General features: G+C 53.0%; 1 protein-coding gene across 1 annotated transcript in view; it reads left to right on the forward strand.

Annotated features, from left to right (window-relative positions):
- The first annotated feature begins 2,364 nt into the window (after nucleotides 1-2,364).
- ADAMTS2 (ADAM metallopeptidase with thrombospondin type 1 motif 2) overlaps nucleotides 2,365-21,258 on the forward strand; it is a 245,248-nt gene continuing 226,354 nt past the window's right edge. Inside the window, 2 exon segments of the mRNA NM_174631.2 lie at nucleotides 2,365-2,610; nucleotides 3,623-4,017. Of these exon segments, the coding sequence (NP_777056.1) occupies nucleotides 2,496-2,610; nucleotides 3,623-4,017 (510 nt within the window). The 5' untranslated portion in view covers nucleotides 2,365-2,495.

A 21,258-nucleotide genomic window follows, 5' to 3' on the forward strand; every position in this document is an offset into this window, starting at 1 on the left:
AAGAGGCTTGGGGTGATGTGGGAGGAATAGTTGCCAGGAGTGACTCAGGAGTGTCAGAGAGACAAAGCTGCTTGCCAAAAAGATATTCTAGAGCTGATTTTTCAAAGTGCGCAAGATAAGTTAGCTATATGGACCCGTTAGAAAATATCAACTCGCAAGGTGAAAGAGTCATTCATTTTCAATTCTCCCTTCATGCTCTGATCACATCAAAGGAAAGGGCTTTGCTTCTGCTGGTCTGTCTTACCACTTTTTCAACACTTGTTAATCATCTTCAGTCTCAATGCCTTTTGCAGGCAGTAGTATTTAGACTTTGATAACAGCTTTTTGTTTCATATATTTATTTTTGGCAGTTATCTTTGACTTATGGCAAGATTTTGGCTTTCCCATGTACAGTATGATTTAAAGTATCCTTTAAAAACTAAAGTACAGGATTAAGTACAGTATAAAGAAATAATGGTGGTGGTGGAAGGATTATGGTAACGACCATAAACCTGGCAGGGAAGTGAGTGAGGTGATAGAACGTCACCCTCATCAAGTAGGTGATGCTGCTGCTTGGGTCTCATTCGTCTTTTCAGGAGGATGAAAGCACAAAAACCACACGGGAAATGAGTGGAAGAGAGTCATGGGTTCCAAGACAGCACCTAGCTGAACCCAACTCTGGGCTGCTTGGCTTCCTCCGCCTTCAGGACTTGACCCATGCCATTTCTTACGGGAAGTCCTCAAGGATACCTGGCTCTTTCCTCATACACTGATCTCCATCCACTTTCTCTGGAAGCATCAGAGGTCACAAAAGTGGACGACTGTTGGGGGTAAGGGAAGGACACCTACAGCAAACTGCAGAGCATTTGCTTCATTTTATCACTGATAAGTAGAAATGCAGGCCCAGTGTGGTCTCACTTTCCAATTTCTCAAGAGAAGTCAAAAGTTTAAAATTTTAGGTGAAATGTCACCGGTTTAAACACTGACAACAAATGGTCACCATACCTGGGGGCTGGATGCTGTGGTGGGCACCCTCAGGTGACACAGAGAGAAGCTTCCATGTGAAGATGACCGTCAAGCTGCAGTGCTCATACACCCAGGTCCTGGAAATGATGGAACTAAGGATATGAAACCACAGCTAAAGCAAGTTCCCCAAGTCACATGTTTTCCCCGTAAGACTGGGCCCTTCTGGTGGGCATGGAGGGATCTGAGTCATCAGGCCCCGCCTGGCCAAGCCAACCCCAAAGCCCTGGCCACTCAGGCTGGGGGCAGGGTGAATAAGAAACTCCAAAGGGACAGGTGTCTCCCCTTCAGGGACTTGAGGCAGGGGTCACACAGCAGAGGTGTTCCCATAGACACGTTTGGAAGTGAGTTCCTGGGCAGGATGGGGGGTGGGGGAGGTCATTGTGCCTGGGGACAGTAGACACGGTAGGATGGTGACTCCAGGCAGCGAAAGGATGAGGAGTCCAGCTGGGGATGGGCTTTGACTGCAAACTGGCTCCAGGCTGCAGAGGGACGCCTTGGAGGCTGAGTTGGAAACGGTGGGCAGAGTGTGGAGAGGCTATTTCAGGCAGAGCCTGGGTGAGTGCAAAGACCAGACTTCGAGAAGCCCATGCAGGATTCAGGACAGGTGAGGGAGGCAACCTGTGAGGTCTAGCGGGCAGAGCCCAGGTCTACGAGGAGGAGAGGGCAGAGCCCAGGTCTACGAGGAGGAGACTGTGCTCGAAGGCTGCAGTGGAGGGTTGGGGAGGAAGAGTACAGGGTGTGTGGGGAGACCTTAAGGCAAAGAGCAACTGGGGACTGAGGGAGCCTTGCCTCTCTCTGGAAGGGTAAAAGTTGATCTTTGGGGAGGCCCCTGTGGTGCACACCCCCTCCTGGAAAACTCTTCCAGTCCCTGGAGTCTCCATCTGGTCAAAAGGCCTGTCTCAGACCCACAGTAATCAGGCCTCTCCGCCCACCCGAGGGCGCACAGAGAGGGGCCATCTCTTGCGCCCCGAGACCGACGGCTGGGACCCGGGGGCCCCGAGTCCTCTTTGGGCGGGGAACTTGCTCCTCCGAGGTGGCGCGCCACGAGTGCGCTGGACGCGTCGAAGGTGGCCGGCCGCGGGGCTCCCCCGACCCGACCCGCGGCGCTTCTCTGCCGCCGCCTCGGGGTGTCTCTGCTTCGCTACGAGCCGGGAACCGCGGCGGCGACGGCGCGAGGAGGGGAGCGGGCGGCGGCGGCGGCCGCCGCGCCAAGAAGCGCCGGGTCACCGCAGGCTGAGGCGCCCGCCGTCCCCGCCCTCCCCCTCGCGCGCCTTCTCCTCCCTCCCGCCTCCCTCGCTCGCGCTCCTTCCCTCTCCCCGCCTTCCCTCCGCGCTCCCCCGCCCTCCCCTCCGCGCCTCGCCTCCTCCGCCCCGCGCCCTGCGGTGCTGCAGCTGCGGGCGGCTCCAGCTGCCCCAGATGTGGGCTGGGCGGCGCGCGGGGAACTTTCGCGCCGGCTGCGAGTGCGGGGCCCCGGCTGTGGTCCGGCTGCCATGGATCCGCCGGCGGGAGCCGCCGGCCGCCTGCTCTGCCCCGCGCTGTTGCTGCTCCTGCTGCTGCCGCTGCCCGCGGACGCCCGGCTCGCCGCCGCTGCCGCCGACCCCCCAGGTAGGTGCGGCCGAGTCCCCACGCCTCGCGACCCCAGTCGGCCGGGTTCCGCCCCGCGCGCCCCACCGCCCCCTCCCCAGGCGGCGTCCGGCTCGACTTGGGCAAACTCCGCGCGCCCCGCCCGGGGCCAAGTTGGCCAACTTCGGGGCCGGGTTGGTCGGGCAGGGGGCGCCCTGCGGCGCACCCGGGAATCTCGGGCCGGGGGGAGCCCCGGAGCGCTCGCGGCTCTCGGGACGCCGAGCGTGGAGACAGAGGGCCGGGAAAGCCCAGCGGCGGCGAGCGCAGCATCAGCACCAGCGGGTCCGGGGGAGCCAGGGCGAGGCGGCGCCCCGGCTCGCGTCCGGAGACGCTCGGGAGCAGTCGGGTGCAGAGCGCGCCGCCTTGGGCCTTGAGGATTGGTTGGGGCGCCCCGGAGGGGATCCTCGAAGATCGGAGGGACCCTGCTCCACCCCTCCCTGTTCTCGGGCACGCGGGGGAGGCGGCCGGCAACGGGCTAACCTGGAGCTGTACGCGGAGGACAGGCCGCCGGTGCCGGGGGGAGCCGAGTCCTCGCAGCTCCGGAGGCGAGCGGTGAGGGCAGTCGCGCGGCGGGGACTGCTAAGAGGTAGAAGCGCACGGGTAGGGAACCAACCGGGAATGGCTTCAGAGCAGCCCCCCTGTCCTGCCAAGGACGGTAGGTTCAAGGGGCGGGGGACGGCCTGACCGGGCCCGCCCCTGGGGAACTGCGAGGAGCTGAGGAACCCCAACTTGGAACGGGGCAGGGGGCAGAGCTCTTGGTTGGGAGGGCCCCAGAGGGGTCGACCGGAGGTCGGAGGAGCGCCAGCGTGGTAGCCCCGTTAACGCCCCTTCCCGATTGGAAGAAGGCCGGGGAGGTGCAGGCTAGTTTCTGGGGGATGCCTAGTGGAACGCCCTTCCCTTCGCCATGGGGCGGGGTTTGGGAGGATGCTGTGCTCGGTGGCGGGGCCCTGGGGCTTCCCGGTCTCGGCTGGTCTAACGCCCCTTCCCTTTGCAGGCGGGCCCCAGGGGCACGGAGCCGAGCGCATCCTGGCGGTGCCGGTGCGCACTGACGCCCAGGGCCGCTTGGTGTCCCACGTGGTGTCGGCGGCGACGGCCCCAGCTGGGGTGCGGACCCGCAGGGCCGCCCCTGCCCAGATCCCGGGGCTCTCTGGAGGCAGCGAGGAGGACCCCGGTGGCCGCCTCTTCTACAATGTTACGGTGTTTGGCCGAGACCTGCACCTGCGGCTGCGGCCCAACGCCCGCCTCGTGGCGCCTGGGGCCACGGTGGAGTGGCAGGGAGAATCGGGTGCCACCCGCGTGGAGCCCCTGCTTGGGACCTGCCTCTACGTCGGAGACGTCGCGGGCCTGGCTGAATCCTCTTCCGTGGCGCTCAGCAACTGCGATGGGCTGGTGAGTACGCGCTTCTCTCCCTTCTGTCTGTCCACTGCTCTCACGTGGGCTTTGGAAGCCTGTTATCTGGGGGTCTGCTGGGAGGGCAAGGCCTGTACTGAGGACCTTCTCTGCACCCCTTGTGCTTAGGGACCACCGAAGGGGTTGGCTGGAAGGCAGGTTGTTTTGACTGGCCCAAGAGGGTGATTTACGCAGGGGGAGGGCCACATTTCCAAAGTATTTAGCAAGTAGCCAAGTGTGGTCCCCCTTAAGCCTACAGGAACTGGTTTTCCTTTTGCATTCAGGTGTGTATATATCTCGGTGAGTGCATGCATCTGCACACGTGTTTTGGCATGGGTGCTAGTATCTAAGTACATGTGCACTTGTGTGAACATGTGACCGTGTTCTTGTGTCTTGTGCGTGTGTGTATTCACAGGTTTTTGCTCATTTGTATGTCAGTGTCTGTTCAGTGTGTTGCTGTGCATTGTAGCACGTGTGATATGTGTGTGAGGGGGCAGGTATGCAGGTGGGTGGTTTTTTTGTTTCTGTGTGTGCAGGTGGTGCCAGCCCAGCGAACAGGCAATGGTGCTGAAATGCCCAGTTATCCCTCTGCCCCCTGGCTGATTTTTTATGCTGTGGTTTCCTGTTGGATTTCAGCTGGTTATTTGAAAAGTTAGTTTTCTCTCTCTATTTTGAGCCAAGCGGAGCATTTGGAAATGCAGTCTCTGGTGCCCCCGGGCAGCCCCTGAAGGACAGGAGAGGCTGGGGAGAGGGACCCTTCTGGGACTGGCTGGGCCCCTCAGTGTGACCGGAGCTCTGGGAAGTTCTCCTGCTTCCAGGAGCCTAGAGGGACCATGGCTTTGCATAAGAGAGCCTTGGAGGAAGCCTGGGATCAATGCTTAGGGAGGAGGCTGACATTGGCAATGCTCTGTCTGGCCACCCCGGGGCCTGGCACATGGCAGAAGCCACTGCAGTTTTCTATTTTGGATTGGCTGTGTGGTGGTCAGGCTGGCTGTGCTGGCCAGACATCTGAAGCCGCCCACCGTGGATTCCGCTCTAATTACTACTCAGGGGACTCCTGCTCGGAGCAAGTGGCCTCTCTCCCAGCCCTGGTGGCCCCCAAGCCCCCCGTCCTCAGGCTTGCCCTGCAAGTTGCAGAGCCAGCAATTACACAGAACCCCACAACCGGTGGTGTTCTTTTTATGGACACACAGGAAATGTCACTTGTTGCTTCGGAAAATCACTGCCTTCGGCTGGATTTAGTTGGAACCCAGACGTATTGCAAACAACCGTGAATGTCCTTGGAATAGCTGGGTAACATGGTGCAGCCCTTTATATTCTGTTGCCTCTGAGGATATCCCAGACTTCATAAGTGTGTCTTGTTTTTACGCTGGAGGTGAATTTCCTAAATAAAAGGAAATTGGTGTTGGGGGCTCGGAATGGGGGTGGTGGTGGCCTGAGATGGGGTGGGAGAGTTGACATGGAAGTGGTCTGTTGTTAGTTGCTCAGTCGTGTCCAACTCTTTGTGACCCCATGGACTGTAGCCTGCCAGGCTCCTCTGTCCATGGGATTTCTCCCGCAAGAATACTGGAGTGGGTTGCATTTCCTCAGTCTGTTGTTGAGCAACTCCTGTGTGCTGAGTAATTCTTGATGGAAAGCATTTCAGAGAGGCTTTGTTCATGTATCATTCATTCATCTGTTCATTCTGTGGTTTGTTTTTTCAGCCAGTACTTCCAAGCACAGTTGTCTGCTGTGATGGTCAGAGATGTAGCTGGCCTGGTGCCCGCCCCCGCTGCTCCCCCTCCCCGGGGCACCGTGCTCAGCTAACAGTCTGGGGCCCACTCTGGTCAGGGCTTGGAAAGCATGCTCTTGGGGGCTCTTTGAGCATGAGTTGCCAGGGGGCAAAGGCCCAGAGGGAAGAGCATATGCAGAGAAGTACCAGGTGTGAATTGGCTTGATCAGAACAGGCGCAGTGAGATGTCACATGTACGGGACACACACCAGCAGAAGTGCAAGAGACAACTGGAGAGCAGACTGGAGCTGAAAGGGGCTGGAGTCTGCCAGCGTGGCCTTGAATGTGGTCAGTGAAAATGGCTTTGAGACTGTGGAGCAGCATCATTAGTTCTTCTTTCCTTGTCCTTCTTTCTTTTTGGTGTGTGAATGTCCTGATTTGATATCACTTAATTCCTTAACTAGTTAAGTCCCACTGTGTATCACTGATGGGCCGATTGCAAAGCGCCTAGGGTTTAAACATCATGTTTCTGGTCCACAGCAGCCCTGTAGTGGGAGGGATTCTTCATCCCTCATTTACAGATGGGCAGCTGAGGCTCTGGGAGATTGAGTGGCTTGCCCAAGGCCACACTGTCTGTGGTGGTAGGAGTCTGGCCTGGTTCTGTCCAGCCCCTTCTGCCAGGGTGCTTCCAAGTCTGGGCAAGTAAAAGCGCTTGGTATGTGGTGGTAGAACTCTACTCCCGAGCCATTCCCTCATGGTCCTGCATGCATTTCAGCAGCCATGCTGCACAGTACCCCTTCCTCTGAGCCTGCTCTTCCTTCATAGATAGTGAAACACACAGAAGCAGGTGTGCCAGGCTGCAGTGTCTGTGTAGATCCTCAGGGATCTTGTTACAATTCAGATTCTGAGTCAGCATGTCTAGGGTAGGGTTCAAGGTTCTGCGTTTCTAATGAACTACCAGGCTGATGCTCCTGGGGTTTGGGACTGCCCTTTGAGAAGCAAAGTATCACACCCTAATTTCTGCAAAGGAGTTCTATAGGATCACACTGCAAGTTTCTCTGAGCAAATGGGGTTCAATGGACAACTGGTGTGGGAAACGCTGCAACTTGCTTTCAACCTGGGAGATTCAGGGAGGCCCATTGCGATCTCTGAGAAGCTCTGTAATAAAGAAACCTCTTGAACTTCATGTATTGTAGCACTTCCCATGCAGATGAGGCCATCAACCTCTTCTTTGCAGGAACCCCAGGAATGTGCATTCCTGGAAGACAAGTGGAAAAACCATGAAGCAGGGTCACAGCAGGCAGCTGGCAGCTCACAGCTTAGGTTGAGGTGCTTAGGTGCTTAGGTGGGATGAGCCTCTCCCCAGAGCCATAGGCCTTTTCACACCTGTTGGCCTGCTTCTGGCCTGGGACACATATTTACTCATCTACTTGCTTGGTGCTGAGTTTGTTTCTCTGCCTTAAAGGAAGGCAGTAGTAGCTCTGGTTTCTGTGGACAGCAGTCTCCTTTTCTGTTTAGCACGAGGGGATTCTTATGGTCAGGATCCTTTTAGTCACGAGTGAAGGAAACACAAGTCAGACCATTGAAACAGAAAAGGGAAGTTAGTGGCTCTTACGATGCTCGGCCTTCAGGCCTGGCTGGATCCAGGTGCTCCTCCCGCATTGCCTCTCTGCCTCCACCTTTTTATGTATTGGCTTTGTTCTCAGGTGGAGTCCTTCTGTGGTAAGTCAAGGGGCGCAGTGGTGCTGGCTGATAATCTTTCTCTGATAATTCTGGCTGACTCCTGGGCAGCACTCTATTCAGGCTGGGGTCAGATGCTCCCATGAGAAACAGAACATGAGGTTTGTAGAACCCCGTGGATGGAGAGTGCAAGGGGTGTTGCTCCCTAGAATGACATGAGGTGAGGGCCTGGGCTGGCCAAGGTGACGATTCTAGCTGAGTCAGGTAGAGGTGTAGATTCAAGAAATGCCGCATGCTTCATGTTGTTGTTCAGTCACTCAGTCGTGTCTGACTCTCTGCAACCCCATGGACTGTAGCACGCCAGGCTTTCCTGTCCTTCACCATCTCCTGGAGCCTGCTCAAACTCATGTCCATCGAGTCGGTGATGCCATCCAACCGTCTCATCCTCTGTCGTCCCCTCCTCCACCTGCCCTCAATCTTTCCCAGCATCAGGGTCTTTTCCAATGAGTTGGCTTTTTGCATCAGCTGGCCAAAGTATTGGAGCTTCAGCTTCAGCATCAGTCCTTCCAATGAATATTCAGGGTTGATTTCCTGTAGGATTGACTGGTTTGATCTTCTTGCAGTCCAAGGGACTCTCAAGAGTCTTCCCAACACCACAGTTCAAAAGCGTCAATTCTTTGGTGCTCAGCTTTCTTTATGGTGCAACTCTCACATCCATACGTGACCACTGGAAAAGCCACATGCTTCATAAGACACACCGTACATTTTATTTACAGAGAGGTTGGTAGGTGTAGTTTCCAGGTTCTCTTATAGCCACTAGGTAGATATTGTTCATCATATTCTCAGGGGAAGGTTAACATTTGCCTTTTCACAATGAGTGAGAAAATGATGCTTAACAAAGGATACTTGTATATCTCATTGCTATGGAAGAATTCTCTAGTACCTCTCAGGCCACATGATATGTAATTCCATGTCATTTTTACATGCTCACTAAAGACTCATGAGAAGCCTGTTGATAAAAAAATAATAACAGAACATCGGTTTACTGTGCCCATGTTATGTGTCAGGCTTTCCGTTGAGCACCTTATGCTATATCACCTTGATTAATCCTCACCACACCCTATACTGTGTGACTGATATTATTCCCATTTTACAGATGAATTAACTGAGATAGCCTGCTTCAGGCTTTGTGGGTCTGTATTTAAATACACGTCTATTTGGTTCTAAGACCGTGCTTACTACATGTTATTGCCTTTATTGCATGCCAAAATAAAATAAAATAAAGCAATGCATTTCTTTAAAACATTTCCTACCTCTTCTAGTCAGCTCCCGAAGACCTTCTTGGTCCGCAGCACTGCCTGTTGTTGGCGTCAGTGAGTGGGAGCTGGGGGTAGATCTGGTGGCCAGGTGGCTTTGTGACTTGCGGCTGACATGCTCTGGCTGCACCCCTTTCAGGCGGCCTGAGTCCCTGTGGGGAGGTAACGGCAGCGGAGACTCCAGTGGGATGGGAGCGCCCTGCCGCACCTCTGTCTCCTCCATGCATTGCTGCTCAGGGGGACTTCTCTGGCCTGGCGTCTCTGATTGGCAAGGCCATCGGTGGGAATGTCTATGGGCTGGGCAGCGACTCTGAGGGGCATGATCAAGGCCTGCGGCCTTGTGGGCTGGGGCTCCCCTGCTGGGCTGCTATGCCGGCCAGGCCCCTGCTCTGTAGAGTCTTGATGGGCGTTGAAAGTCACTGAGGGCCACAGAGAGAGAGAGGTCGTTTGCTGGCCTAATGGATGGAATTGAGTTTCATTTTTCTATAAAGGCCACTGTCTTTGAGGCTGCACGCTGGGTTCCAGCTGGCTCAGGTGCTAGAATGGCGAGGGCAGGGGCAACACGCTTGGGCTGCAGGGCAACGGGTGAGAAGTGTATAAGACTTGCAGTTGCCCTTTGTAGAGTCTCCTCACCTTTCACCTTGCCTTGGCACTGCCTGGAGGGCAATGAGAAGGTCTCAGGAACATCAAAGAGGGGCTGCGGGAACGTCTGAGTTCCCTAGGTGTTGGGGCTCCTCAGGTCAGAGGAGCAGAGGCTCCTGCTTGGCCCCTACTCTTGGCAATCTACACAGCTTCCCAAGGTGGTCTCAGCCTCCTACCTGGCTTACTATTCTCCTTGTTGTTTAAGATGCATTCAGCTGAAGTGGTGGAAAGCCAACTTGGATGAAACAAGCAAGATGTCGTGGGCCCAGTTCCTTGGGGTCCTGAGGCGGACTTCAGGCATGGCTGGATCTAGTGGCTCAGGGCTGCTTCAAGTTATGACCAACCTAGACAGCACATTAAAAAGCAGAGACATTACTTTGCCAACAAAGGTCTCTCTAGTCAAAGCTATGGTTTTTCCAGTGGTCATGTATGGATGTGAGAGTTGGACTATAAAGAAAGCTGAGCACTGAAGAATTGATGCTTTTGAACTGTGGTGTTGGAGAAGACTCTTGAGAGTCCCTTGGACTGCAGGGAGACCCAACCTAAAGGAAATCAGTCCTGAATATTCATTGGAAGGATTCATGCTGAAGCTGCAACTCTAATACTTTGGCCACCTGATGCGAAGAGCTGACTCATTTGAAAAGACCCTGATGCTGGGAAAGATTGAAGGCAGGAGGACAAGGGGACGACAGAGGATGAGATGGTTGGATGGCATCACTGACTCAATGGACATGAGTTTGAGTCAACTCTGGGAGTTGGTGATGGACAGGGAGGCCTGGCGTGCTGCAGTCCATGGGGTTGCAAAGAGTCGGACGTGACTAAGCAACTGAACTGAACTGAACTGAACACCTGGGGAGCCCTTAGGTTATAGGCCCACCTTTGAATCAAACACTGTGATGTGAGCCTAGCTAGAGTCTCTTGCCCATCTTTGGAGTTGAGAGTGAGGGTCAGATCCCCAAACTCTGGAACGTATTGAGGTTTTATCAGAAAGCAAGGGGAAGGACCAGTGTGCTGGGCCACCACACTTCACCCAGACTTCAGGTCCCACGTCTCTTCCTGTGGTCCAGACTTGCCTGCCAAGCTGCCTCGTGGGACCCTTCCTTGAGTGACCCAGGCTTCTGAAATGGAACGTGGGTCTCTCTACTGTCCTCCAGACCTCATCGTTCACTTGGGCGGGAATCCCAGGATTGCCCCTCCCTGCTCTCTCCATGACCCTCACATGCAGCTAGTCATAATCATAGACATCTCCAGACTTGATCTCAGTTCACAGCTTTCTACCATGCCAGCTCCAAGCCCTGTGATCCTTAGGGACTCCAAACTGGAGCAACTCTCTCCCCACACAGCTACCAGACTGATTTTTGTAAACCATGCATTCAATCATGTCACTCCTTTGCTTAAGACTTTTCTTGAGTAGTGGTCTTAATTGGTTCTGATTGCCCTTAAAAAATCCAAACTAAAAAAAAAAAAAAAAATTCAGACACACTGAAACTGCTAGTCACTCAGTTGTGTCTGACTCTTTGTACCCCATAAGCTGTAGCCTACCAGGCTTCTCTGTCCATGGGATTTCCCAGGTAGGAATACTGGAGTGGATTGCCATTTCCTTCTCTAGGGGATCTTCCCGACCCAGGGATGGAACGTGGGTCTCCTGTGTTGCAGGCAGATTCTTTACCGTCTGAGCCACCAGGGAGGCCTGGCTTGGCATAGGAGGCCTCCCATGACCTGACCCAGTAGTCTTCAGCCTTGTCTGTCACTGTGTCCCCGCTCATGCCTGTACTACAGTCACATCAAGCTTTTAGTTTCTCTGCCACTGGACACTGCCGTCTTAGACCCTTTGCACAGACCGTGCCCTTGCCTGGACCACTCTTACCTCCCTCTTTAGTTGGCTCACTCGGTTGTTGTTCAGTCGCTCAGTCCTGTCTGACTCTTGGTGACGCCATGGACTACAGCATGCCGGGCTTCTCCTGGAGCTTGCTCAAACTGATGTCCATTGAGTCGATGATGCCATCCAATCATCTCGTCATTCGTGGTCCCCTTCTCCTCCCGCCTTCAATCTTTCCCAGCGTCAAGGTCTTTTCCAATGAGTCAGCTCTTTGTATCAGGTGGCCAAAGTATTGGAGTTTCATCTTCATTATCAGTCCTTCCAATGAATATTCACGATTGACTTCCTTTAGGATTTGATCTCCTTGCAGTCCAAGGGACTCTCAAGAGTCTTCTCCAATACCACAGTTCAAAGGCATCAGTTCTTCGACGCTCAGCCTTCCTTATGGTCCAGCTCTCACATCCATACTGACTCACTGGAAAAACCATAGCTTTGACTATAAAAGCTTTTGTTGGCAAAGTAATGTCTCTGCTTTTTAATATGCTGTCTAGGTTTGTCATAGCTTTTCTTCCAAGGAGAAAGTGTCTTTTAATTTCATGGCTGCCGTCACCATCTGCTGTGATTTTGGAGTCCAGTGTAGTCTCAGCTAAATGGCATTTCATCCAGGAAGCTGTCCTAGACATTCACATGCCACATTGTACCCCATGCTTCTTTGGTAACTTGTACCATAGGCAATTTGTACCTGGGTCCACAGGGCCCAGCTCCAGCTGGGTGGAGCTCAGCTAGGGGCCATGAAATGAGTGTCTGTGGAGTGGGGGATAGAAGCCTGTGCAGTCCTTTGGCCCTCAAGACCCTGTGCCCCATACCCAGGGATGGTCCACTTCTCCATACCCAGGGATGGGGTATGTGGACATACCCCAGAATGTCCACACTCAGCAGGGTAGGTCCCCTAGAAGAGTGCCCAAAAGCTCCTTTTCCGCAGGAAAGCATTGTATTCTCATGTGGTTTTATGCGGTTTTCTTGCCCCCACTTTGGAGTTCATGAAAGACAAGTTGAAAATCCGTGGTCTAAATGAAACTTAAGTAAGAGAGGGACCCCCTCTGGGCCTGAAAAGACTGGGCTCTGGCAAGTCACCATCCAGCTTTGAGCAATGAGCTTCAGTTTGTTCAGGTGGCAAGTGGGGCTGGAATAATAATTTCTGAGACCTTTATAAAGCAACTCTGGTGTCTTGGCACCAAATGGCGATCAGTTGAGGGGATCAGTGTGATAGAAGGAGAGGTGGGAACCATGGCCAGTCTATGCCCTGCATTCCTTGATAGATTTTTGGCCCTTGGGAACACAGGCTCTTTGCTGCCAGACATGCAGATGTTTCTTCAGAGAAGCAGCATTTCTGAGTCTGTTGATATTACGTGAGCAAATGAATCCAATGTGACTCCACGGAGCTCTGAGGTCTTGACCGGGCCTCCAGAGGCATGTGTGGAAGTGTTGAGAGCTGCACTGGCAGCGGGATTAGTAGATGGGCAGGGCTTCCTGCAGGCAGGAGCTTTCTTTGAGAACTTGCTGAGAACCCAGGCTTACTTCATTACAGATACCCCCTGGTCTCTTCCGGGGCATCCACAGATGGATGGCCTCCCCGCCACTTCTCACCTAGTGCCGTTTGGTGGGAGGGAAGGAGCTTCCCAGGGGCTCTTCCCTGCTGGGACTGGGTGCACTGACCTGTGGCTGGTGGAGGCTGGCTTGTCAGGGGTTTGTGCCGGAAGCAGCAGAGCAGCAGCCCACGGCCCCTGCCCGCCTTGTGGTGGCCCCCTTAGAATGGCGTAGGCGGGTCTGTGGTTGGAAATCCAGACTCACCAGGCTTCAGCCAATATGGCATCTGAAGGCCTTTTTGTTTATCAGAATCTTAGAGACGGGGTAGAGTTGTAAGTTGTGGCTGTCAGGAGCTAAAGGAGGAAGACAGAGCGTTGTCGATACAGAACTTCAGTTTTACAAAAAGGAAAGGGTTCTGGAGATGGATGGTGGTGATCATTGCACAACTTTGTGAATGTATTTAATGCCAGCAAACCATACACTTCAAAGTGGCTAAGATGGTAAATTTTGTGTTATGTGTATATTTTATCTGGAGAAGGCAATGGCACCCCACTCCAGTACTCTTGCCTGGAAAATCCCGTAGACGGAGGAGCCTGGTAGGCTGCGGTCCATGGTGTATCACGCACACACACAAGGCTTCTGGGGACTGGGAAGGCTGTGCAGGTAATTCAGAGGTGGAGTCATGTCCCCGCTTGCCCAGCTCCTTCTCCCCAGTGTGACTCTGTTCTCTGGTGAACCTTTGGCTGTAGCTGTACACACACTCCTCACACCGCACAGGCATAACCAGGTTCTAAAAGGGAACAGTTCTTCGCTCCATGCAGAATGGACAGGCTTAGGTCTTGGGACCGTCCCGTAGCCAGTCATCGTGGCCTGGCAGTGCATGCAGGAGCAGAGTGGAGCCTGACTAGGCCCCTCATGGAGGCCAGCATGGTTGGTTGCCGCCTGAGTCTCAGGCCAGGGAGGCTCTTTACCGACCGTCTTCTGACACCCCTGCCCTGGCTGCACTGCCTGCTTCTGTGTATCTGGCACTGGTCGTGAGCTGCTGCTCCTTTCGGTGCTGGCAGGTTTCAGGTTCCCTTGCCTGATGGCTGACTGCCTGTGCCCCCATGTCCCCAGCAATTAATGAATGAGGAGGGACCAGCATCAGGAGGGAGGCGAGGAGAGGCTGGGTCTTCACCCAGGCCTTCTGCGAGAACCACAGGTACCACAACCTCCCTGAGTAGAGGAGGCATCGAAGAGCTCACCACTCTGGGCCACAGGAGTGCTCCCCACCCCCACCGTGGCCTGGGGTGTCCACTTCCGCATCCAGGGGGGCTTTGCTGTGTGGTGGCCTGAGCTGTGGCCTGGGTCTCCTCTTCTGACCTCTGAGATATGTAGGGTCAAGTGTTTTGGGGGACTCTGCCAGGACTGTGGGTCTGTACTGACAGGCAGACACGTCTGTGATCACCCCTATTGCCCTCCTCCACTTGGGCAAACAGGGGAATTTTGTGTTGTAGCCTGAACACAGCAGGCTGCTGGTATATGTGAATATGTGTGCACGTTCCTGTCCATGGGAATATGTGTGCATGTGTATGTGGAAACGTGTGCACATGTATGCATATCTGTATGAGTATGGTGTGTGTGCATATGAGTGTGTGTGGGTATCTGTGTGTATGTCTGTGTGCATCTGAGTAAGCACGTGTGCGAGTGTGTGCACTCAAGTGTGAGTGTGTGTGTGATCATGTATGTTCTCAGCGGGGCTTTCCTGCAAGGGAGGGGACTGAGGTGGGATGGAGGGACTGAGGGGAGGGCATGACTCCCGCCCCCTGAATCTGGGTGCTGCCTTGGGCCCTGCTCTCCCGCCTGGCAGGCGTTCTCGAATGGGAGGGCCCGGGTAGGAGCCTCTGGCTCTGCTGCGTATGTTTCATATTAAATGTCAGCTGTCCACCGGCTCTGCTGTGCTGCCATTAATATGGAGAAGTTATTACTGAGTCTGGAGCCGGCTCCTCGGGCTCACCCATGAATTTCAATTGCACTGCACGTCTCCTCCAGGGCCTGTGGAGGGGGCACACAGCTTCCTCTGTGAGGCGGAGGAGGCCCTAGCGTCCAGGACAAGGCTCCGCAGGCTCTGCGCCGCCCCACCCTGCCATGCACATTTCAGTGAGCGCCATGGTGAGCGGTGGACTTAACGTGGGCTGGAGGCTGCCGTGTCCCGTGGTTAGCTTTGTCCCTGGCAGCTGGGCAGCCTTGACAAGGGCCTCAACACTGCCGATGTTTGGATTGCCCAAACTTTGCCCATTCTTCGGATTGGCCCCCTCATTGGGCTTTGGAAGGAGGGCTGCAGGGTTTAGCAGCGCTTAGCCCAGGTCGATGATTTGGGAAATGTGGGCCATTTCTGAGTTTCATTGTGTCTAAGGTGCCATCAATTAGAGGACACAGAAGGAAAGAGGGGACACTCCAACTGAACTGCTCCGTTGCACCTTAACCGTGGTCTCGTGGAGTGTAGGCAGCCACCACCCTGCCACTGGCTGCTCCGCGTGGTAGCTCCTGCCTCGCTCGCCTGCCCTGCTCACATTGCTTACTTAGTGTGTGACTGGCTTCATCTACTCCTGGTATCTTCCTCTCTTTAATAAAGGAATGAAGTCATGGTCCTTCCTCCAGGGACATTCCTCTGGATGCCAAAGCTCTCTGTGTCTTTCTGTACAGACTGTAATTTTTGTGTCACAGAGTGACTTCTTGAAGACATGTTGGGTGGCAAGTGTCGGCGACCCCGCACATAAGTCAGGTGACGTGATGGCAATATGAAACACTGTGGCAGAGTTGGTGTGTGCCAGGCAATGCCAGCCACCCCACAGTTGCTGCTGGCTGCCAGCAGTGAAAAGACCCATGGATTTCATCCTGAGTTTGGATGTGGTAAATGTGAAAAATGTGTGTCTTAGATTCCTGGACATGTGGTTTTGTTATTTTGATGATGTTACGTGTGATTAATGGTTTTAATCCCTGAGAGCTGGCATGCAATGCCCATGGTAGGGCACCAGGGTGGTGGCAGAGCCTGGGTTGTCCATACTGCAAGGACTAACCCTTCCCGGCTCTATGAGCAGAATGTTCAAAGATTCATCTCTGAACCTGGATATTTCTCCTTTGAAAGCAGGGATTGGACCCCACGGCAAATAAGGTATATGTTCTTGTACCAGTACTGAATTATGTTCATTATTAGAGCTTTAAAGCTCGAATATGTAAAATATTGGCTATTTGACAACTATGCTGTCCATTATGGTAGCTATAAGCCACTCGAGGCTGTTGGCTATTTGAGATGTGGTGGGTCAGGACTGAGAAGTGCTCTTGAGTGCAAAATACACACCAGAATTCAAAGACTTAGCACCAAAGAAAAAGAATATAAAATGTCTAACGGATAAATTCAATAGTGACTACAAGTTAATATGATAATAGTTTGGATATATTGGGTTAAGTAAGATATATTGCTGAAATTAAATTTACCTTTTTAAAAACATGGCTGCATGTAGCATTCATATGCCATCTCTGTTGGATCGTGCTGCTTTGAAACATCTGACTGGATACTTCCCATTTTGCTGTTATTTTGCAAAATTTTCCTGGCTGGTCACATCTGTTTATTCATTCAATTGAATTTCAGAATTGTTTTGTCAGGTTAGAAACATCCCTGGTGAATTCGATTGACATTAAATTAAACTTAGACACCAATTAAAGGGGGAATGGACATAATTTGTAGTATTTATCAAGAATATGGTATATTTTTGATTAATTAGATTCTACTTTGATGTTGCTTAGTAAAGTATCGCACATTTTTTTATATGGGTCACCTATTGTTTAAAACCAGGGCCATTTTAAGGGTTTTTTTCGTTTTGCCATTGTGAATTAAAGCATTTCCGTCTATTGCTGGTATACAGGGTGACTATTGATTTGTATGCAATTATCTTTTATCAGGCTGCTTGATTGAACTCAATTCTCATATATCTTTGTGAGTTCCCTTGAGTTTTCTGGGTAAACAGCTGTACCATTTGTGGCCTATGATAATTCTGGAGCTTAATTTTCGATCTGTGCCATCGAGAACCTTCGGAGTAACGTTAAGTACCCGCGGTGGCTTTGTGTATTCCTTTCTGCGCCCGACTCTGATGGGAACGCCCCTGGCATTTCTCTGCTTAATAGAATGCTTGCTCGTGGACTAAGACGGATTTCATGCGAAGGCAAGATCCTCTGAATTCTAGTTTTCTAAGATCCCCTTTTCATCAGCAAAGGAACTGAAATCTAGGTAAAATGTGTCTAACCCCCACACCACCACCACCCTCCTTAAAGGCTCAAGGCATTGCAGTTCCCAGAGGCTGGGCCCCTGCCATCCTGGACTTCAGGACTGCTGCCCGGTCCCCTCAGTTGCAAGCTTGCGGCCCCTGTGAACAGCTGTTGACCTCTCACAGGAAGCCCTTGCGGGGTGCGGGAAGGCGGAGGGGGCTGCCCTGCCTAGCTGTGCCGCTGGCTCCCTGTAGCGCAGGGAGCGGTCCTCAGGAAGGCCATCTGTCCCTCTGACGGCAGGTCCCCCTCCTCTCAGTGATGGCTTTCCCATCCTCCAGTTTCTCTGGGGCAGGCCCCCTTTTTATCCCCCTTCTGAGTCACTGACACCTGCTGACATAGACCTCCTACCTCCCATTGTTAGCTTTATTCACTCATGCCTAGAAGGTCTTTTCCCAAAGACCATTGTCCCCTTAGAGGAAATCTGTGGCCTGTAAAAATAAATTTGTTTTCCATCATATTAGCTGTCTGCCCACAGACAGGCATGGATTTGGGGCAGTTTGAACAATGCCTGTGCCTAGGTCCCACCCTGAGAGAGTCTGACTCATCAGATCTGGGCAGGACCTGGGGATGGGGAGGCCTGAGGTCACCCAGAGCCAGGTTTGGGGCCCTACCTTCCTTTTGCTGGCCTGTGCCCCTCAGTTTCCTTCCTTGCCATGCCACCTGCCTCGGAGGGCATGTGTCTGTGAGGGAGTGATGGGAAATGAGTCTGGCTGGCCTCGGTCTAAAGGAATGTCGTGGGGAGACTGGGGTGAAAGGTGATGGCCAAGAGGGATGGCCAGGCCTCCAGGCGGCCTGGGACCAGGGGAGCTGCCTCCTGGCCCTCTCTGCCCTGGGTCCCCCATCTGGGAATTCAGAATCTGGCAGAGGGAGGGTGCCCTCCCTTGCACAGCCATCTCAAGGGCTGGCTGCCCGCCACAGGCACGTGGAACTCAGTGGGTGTGATGCTGCAGATCCAGTGGGCAGGGTAGATGCAGGGTGTCCTCCTCGTGGCGCCCACTGATGCCCCCAGCCAGAACAAAGGCCCCTGAGGCTCCTCGCCTGCTCCCCTCCCCTCTGCTCCCTGCACCTGCCGGCTGGCCATTAGCTACTAGCCTGAGCTCACTAGCCCTGGGCTGGGGTCTCGGCGCCCCCCGGGGTGCGGGGTCTGACACCGCCTGGAGTGGTTTGTCTGAGACCTGCCTGCAAAGAGCAAGGAGGTCCCGGGCCTGGGCTCCGCTCAGCAGACAGAGGGCGGGCCAGTCTCTCCAGAGCAGCTCCAAGCAGGCAGAGGTGCTGGGTTCTGGGGTGGCGCTGGGGTCTTGGTTCAAACTCCCCGGCATCGCTTCTGTCCCTCTCTCTTCCCTGCCTCACCCCGCACCTCCCCTCCCATCCCTCGCTTCCCCTCTGTCTCTCTTTCCCCCATCCTTCCCTTCTCTACCCCCTCCCTCCTCTCCTCCCTCCCTCTTCTCTCTTTTTCCCCCTCAGTTCTTCCGACTCCCTCCCCTCCCTACTTCCCTTTCTCTTTCCTCCTCTGTCTGTCCTCCCCTTCTTTCCCACAGTGAGGGGAGCCCCCTCCGTCACCCTGGATGGCCCTTCCTGGGTACCCTTCCTGGGCAGTGGACTCTTCATCTCTGGCTGCACACTTAGCCCCAGGCGGCACCGTATTGTTCTGTTCACAGTCACCTCCTGCGATGCTCACAAGCTCCCCCTGACAATAGGCGCAGTCAGGGATGGTGACACGATCCCGCTGGACTTGGAGGAAAGCAGGGCTCAGAGAGGGCAGTGACTTACTCCAGGTCACACAGAGTCCAGAGCCTGAGCCCCTCCCGCTGAAGCTCTGGATAAAGCCCTTTTGATCTCAGAGCACACGTCACCCCTCGACCGTCCACACAAGCAGGGTTAATTGCTTCCAGGGAAGAGCTGAGTTCTTGGTGCACTTCCCAGCAAATGAGGTCAAGGCCTTGCTCTGCCTTGCTGGAGTGGCCCTCACTTCAGATAGGGTGGCCTGGCCTTTGGGTGCCATCTCTTCTGCCAGGGTTCCCAGGCCCTTGCTGACTGTGTCCTTACTAGGGAGGCCAGTTGGGCCAAACTGTGCTCTGCTCGGGGTTGCCATGAAAGGTTGTGCAAGTGGTGTCCTGCACAAGGATGCCTGAGCAAGGAGACGGACGTGTGAATAAGGAGATGAATGAGGCTGGCTCCCGCTTGGTGTCTGGGAGTGGATGGAGTAGAAGGCAGGGGGCGGCCACAGCTGGGTGGGGGTGGTGGACATTGGAAAGGCAAGAAAAGTGTGCCTGGCATCTGCCCCCACCATCAAGGTCACTGGAGTCACTGCATTCTCTTTGAGGAGCTCTTGGGTCTGTAGGATTTGGAGCCTAAGAGCCAAAGCCAGGCCAATTGCAGAGAACTGATGGCTGTTGATGATGGCTTTGGTGACCAGAGTGGATCCTCTGGGACTGGGCACGAGGGAGGAGCACAGATGCTGGCAGATGCTCTGTCCCAGCGTCAGCCTGTGCTGCTCAGGGGCAGGGTCCTCACAGTCCTCCCCAACCTGAAGGTGCTCCTTGCTTCCAGTGGAATGAGCTCTGCTCCTGAGTGCAAGGGCTGGACTGGGCCCCTCAGCCCTGGGCGTTTGCTTTGGGTTAATTATATGGGTGTGGGTATGATCCTATTGTTGCTGAATCTTTTCCTCTTCTGAAGCTGGCTCGTCCTCCTTGCGGCTAAACATTAACCCTTTGTTAGCTTGGGCAGACATAGTCTTCAAGTTTCCTTTTTTATTTTACCTTGCTGACTTTGCTTTCTTCTGGTCAACTCTGTGAGGTCCCTCCTACTGATTTCTTCTGTTTATTTAGATTGTAGAAAATAATCAGCCTTTCAAAGAGGTACTTCATATGTTTTGATATTGTTTACGGATTTGAATTTTAAGTATTTAGCTTCTTTACTTCAAGTGAAGTGTTTCTTGTACTGTATAAATTAAAGATTTTAAGTGTTTATTTTTTCTAAATTGCCACTCTGTGGTCTCAACACCCTTTATGTACTAAGTCACCCTTCCTCCTGACTTTGGGGTGCATATTTCGTATCTCTGAAGTTCATGGAGGTGATCTGGCTCATTTTTCACGTGAAAAATGTTATCTTTTTTGCACTAGCACAAGAGTCTTGTAATTACTGTGCTTAACAGTATATTTTCGGAGAAGGCGATGGCACCCCACTCCAGTACTCTTGCCTGGAAAATCCCATGGATGGAGGAGCCTGGTGGGCTGCAGTCCATGGGGTCGCACAGAGTTGGACATGACAAAAGCGACTTAGCAGCAGCAACAGTATATTCTAAAACCACATAGGGCAAGAATCACCATCGTGACTTAAAATGTTTTAGCTACTTTTGTCCATTTATCAAATGTCTTTTGGGTTTGTTTTCTTATGGTTTTTAAACAATCATGAAGATCACGAGGATCTTTATTTTGGGTGATACTGCTGCTTAAATTAGCGTCCAGCATTCAACAGAACTGCAGCAAATCGTAGCTGAAAACAAGTGATTGACATCTTCAAGATGGTTATTTTTCTCAGGGAAATAAGAACATTAATTCATACCTTTTAAAATATATCCCAGGAGGTTTACTACCAAGAGTTAGAATGTTATTAGCATTACAAATAGGATCTTTTCTGTTATGTTTTATAGTAAGTTGTTATAGATGTCTAGGAATATTTTTAATCTAGGATACAATAGATGATCATTTACTCAGAATACCCAGAACCTACTTGTTCCAGATTAATGATATCCTCAGTTTCAGTTCAGTTCAGTCGCTCAGGTGTCGGACTCTTTGTGAGACCATTGACTCACTGCAGCACGCCAGGCTTCCTTGTCTATCACCAGCTTCCAGAGCTTGTGCAAACTCATGTCCATCGAGTCAGTGATGCCATCCAACTGCCTTAGAGTTTAGACACCTTCATTCCCAAAGAGCCAACAGAAATATAAACAGCATTTTAGTACAAATTATATAAGCATTTGCATAATTGTTTCTAAACACGACAGCTGCCGTTGACCTGGCAAACCCAGACCCCATCGTGAAACAGGCCTCTCCTGTTCCTCGTCATTTGCTCCTGATGGCTTACATCTTTCTCTTGCGCTTCAGCAGAATCAGTCTTCCAATATCATAGTGGCACAGATGCAGAACATGGATAATCACGAAAAAACCCTTTTAAAGTAA

Source organism: Bos taurus, chromosome 7 (assembly GCF_002263795.3).
Source record: "Bos taurus isolate L1 Dominette 01449 registration number 42190680 breed Hereford chromosome 7, ARS-UCD2.0, whole genome shotgun sequence".
Taxonomy (NCBI): domain Eukaryota; kingdom Metazoa; phylum Chordata; class Mammalia; order Artiodactyla; family Bovidae; genus Bos; species Bos taurus.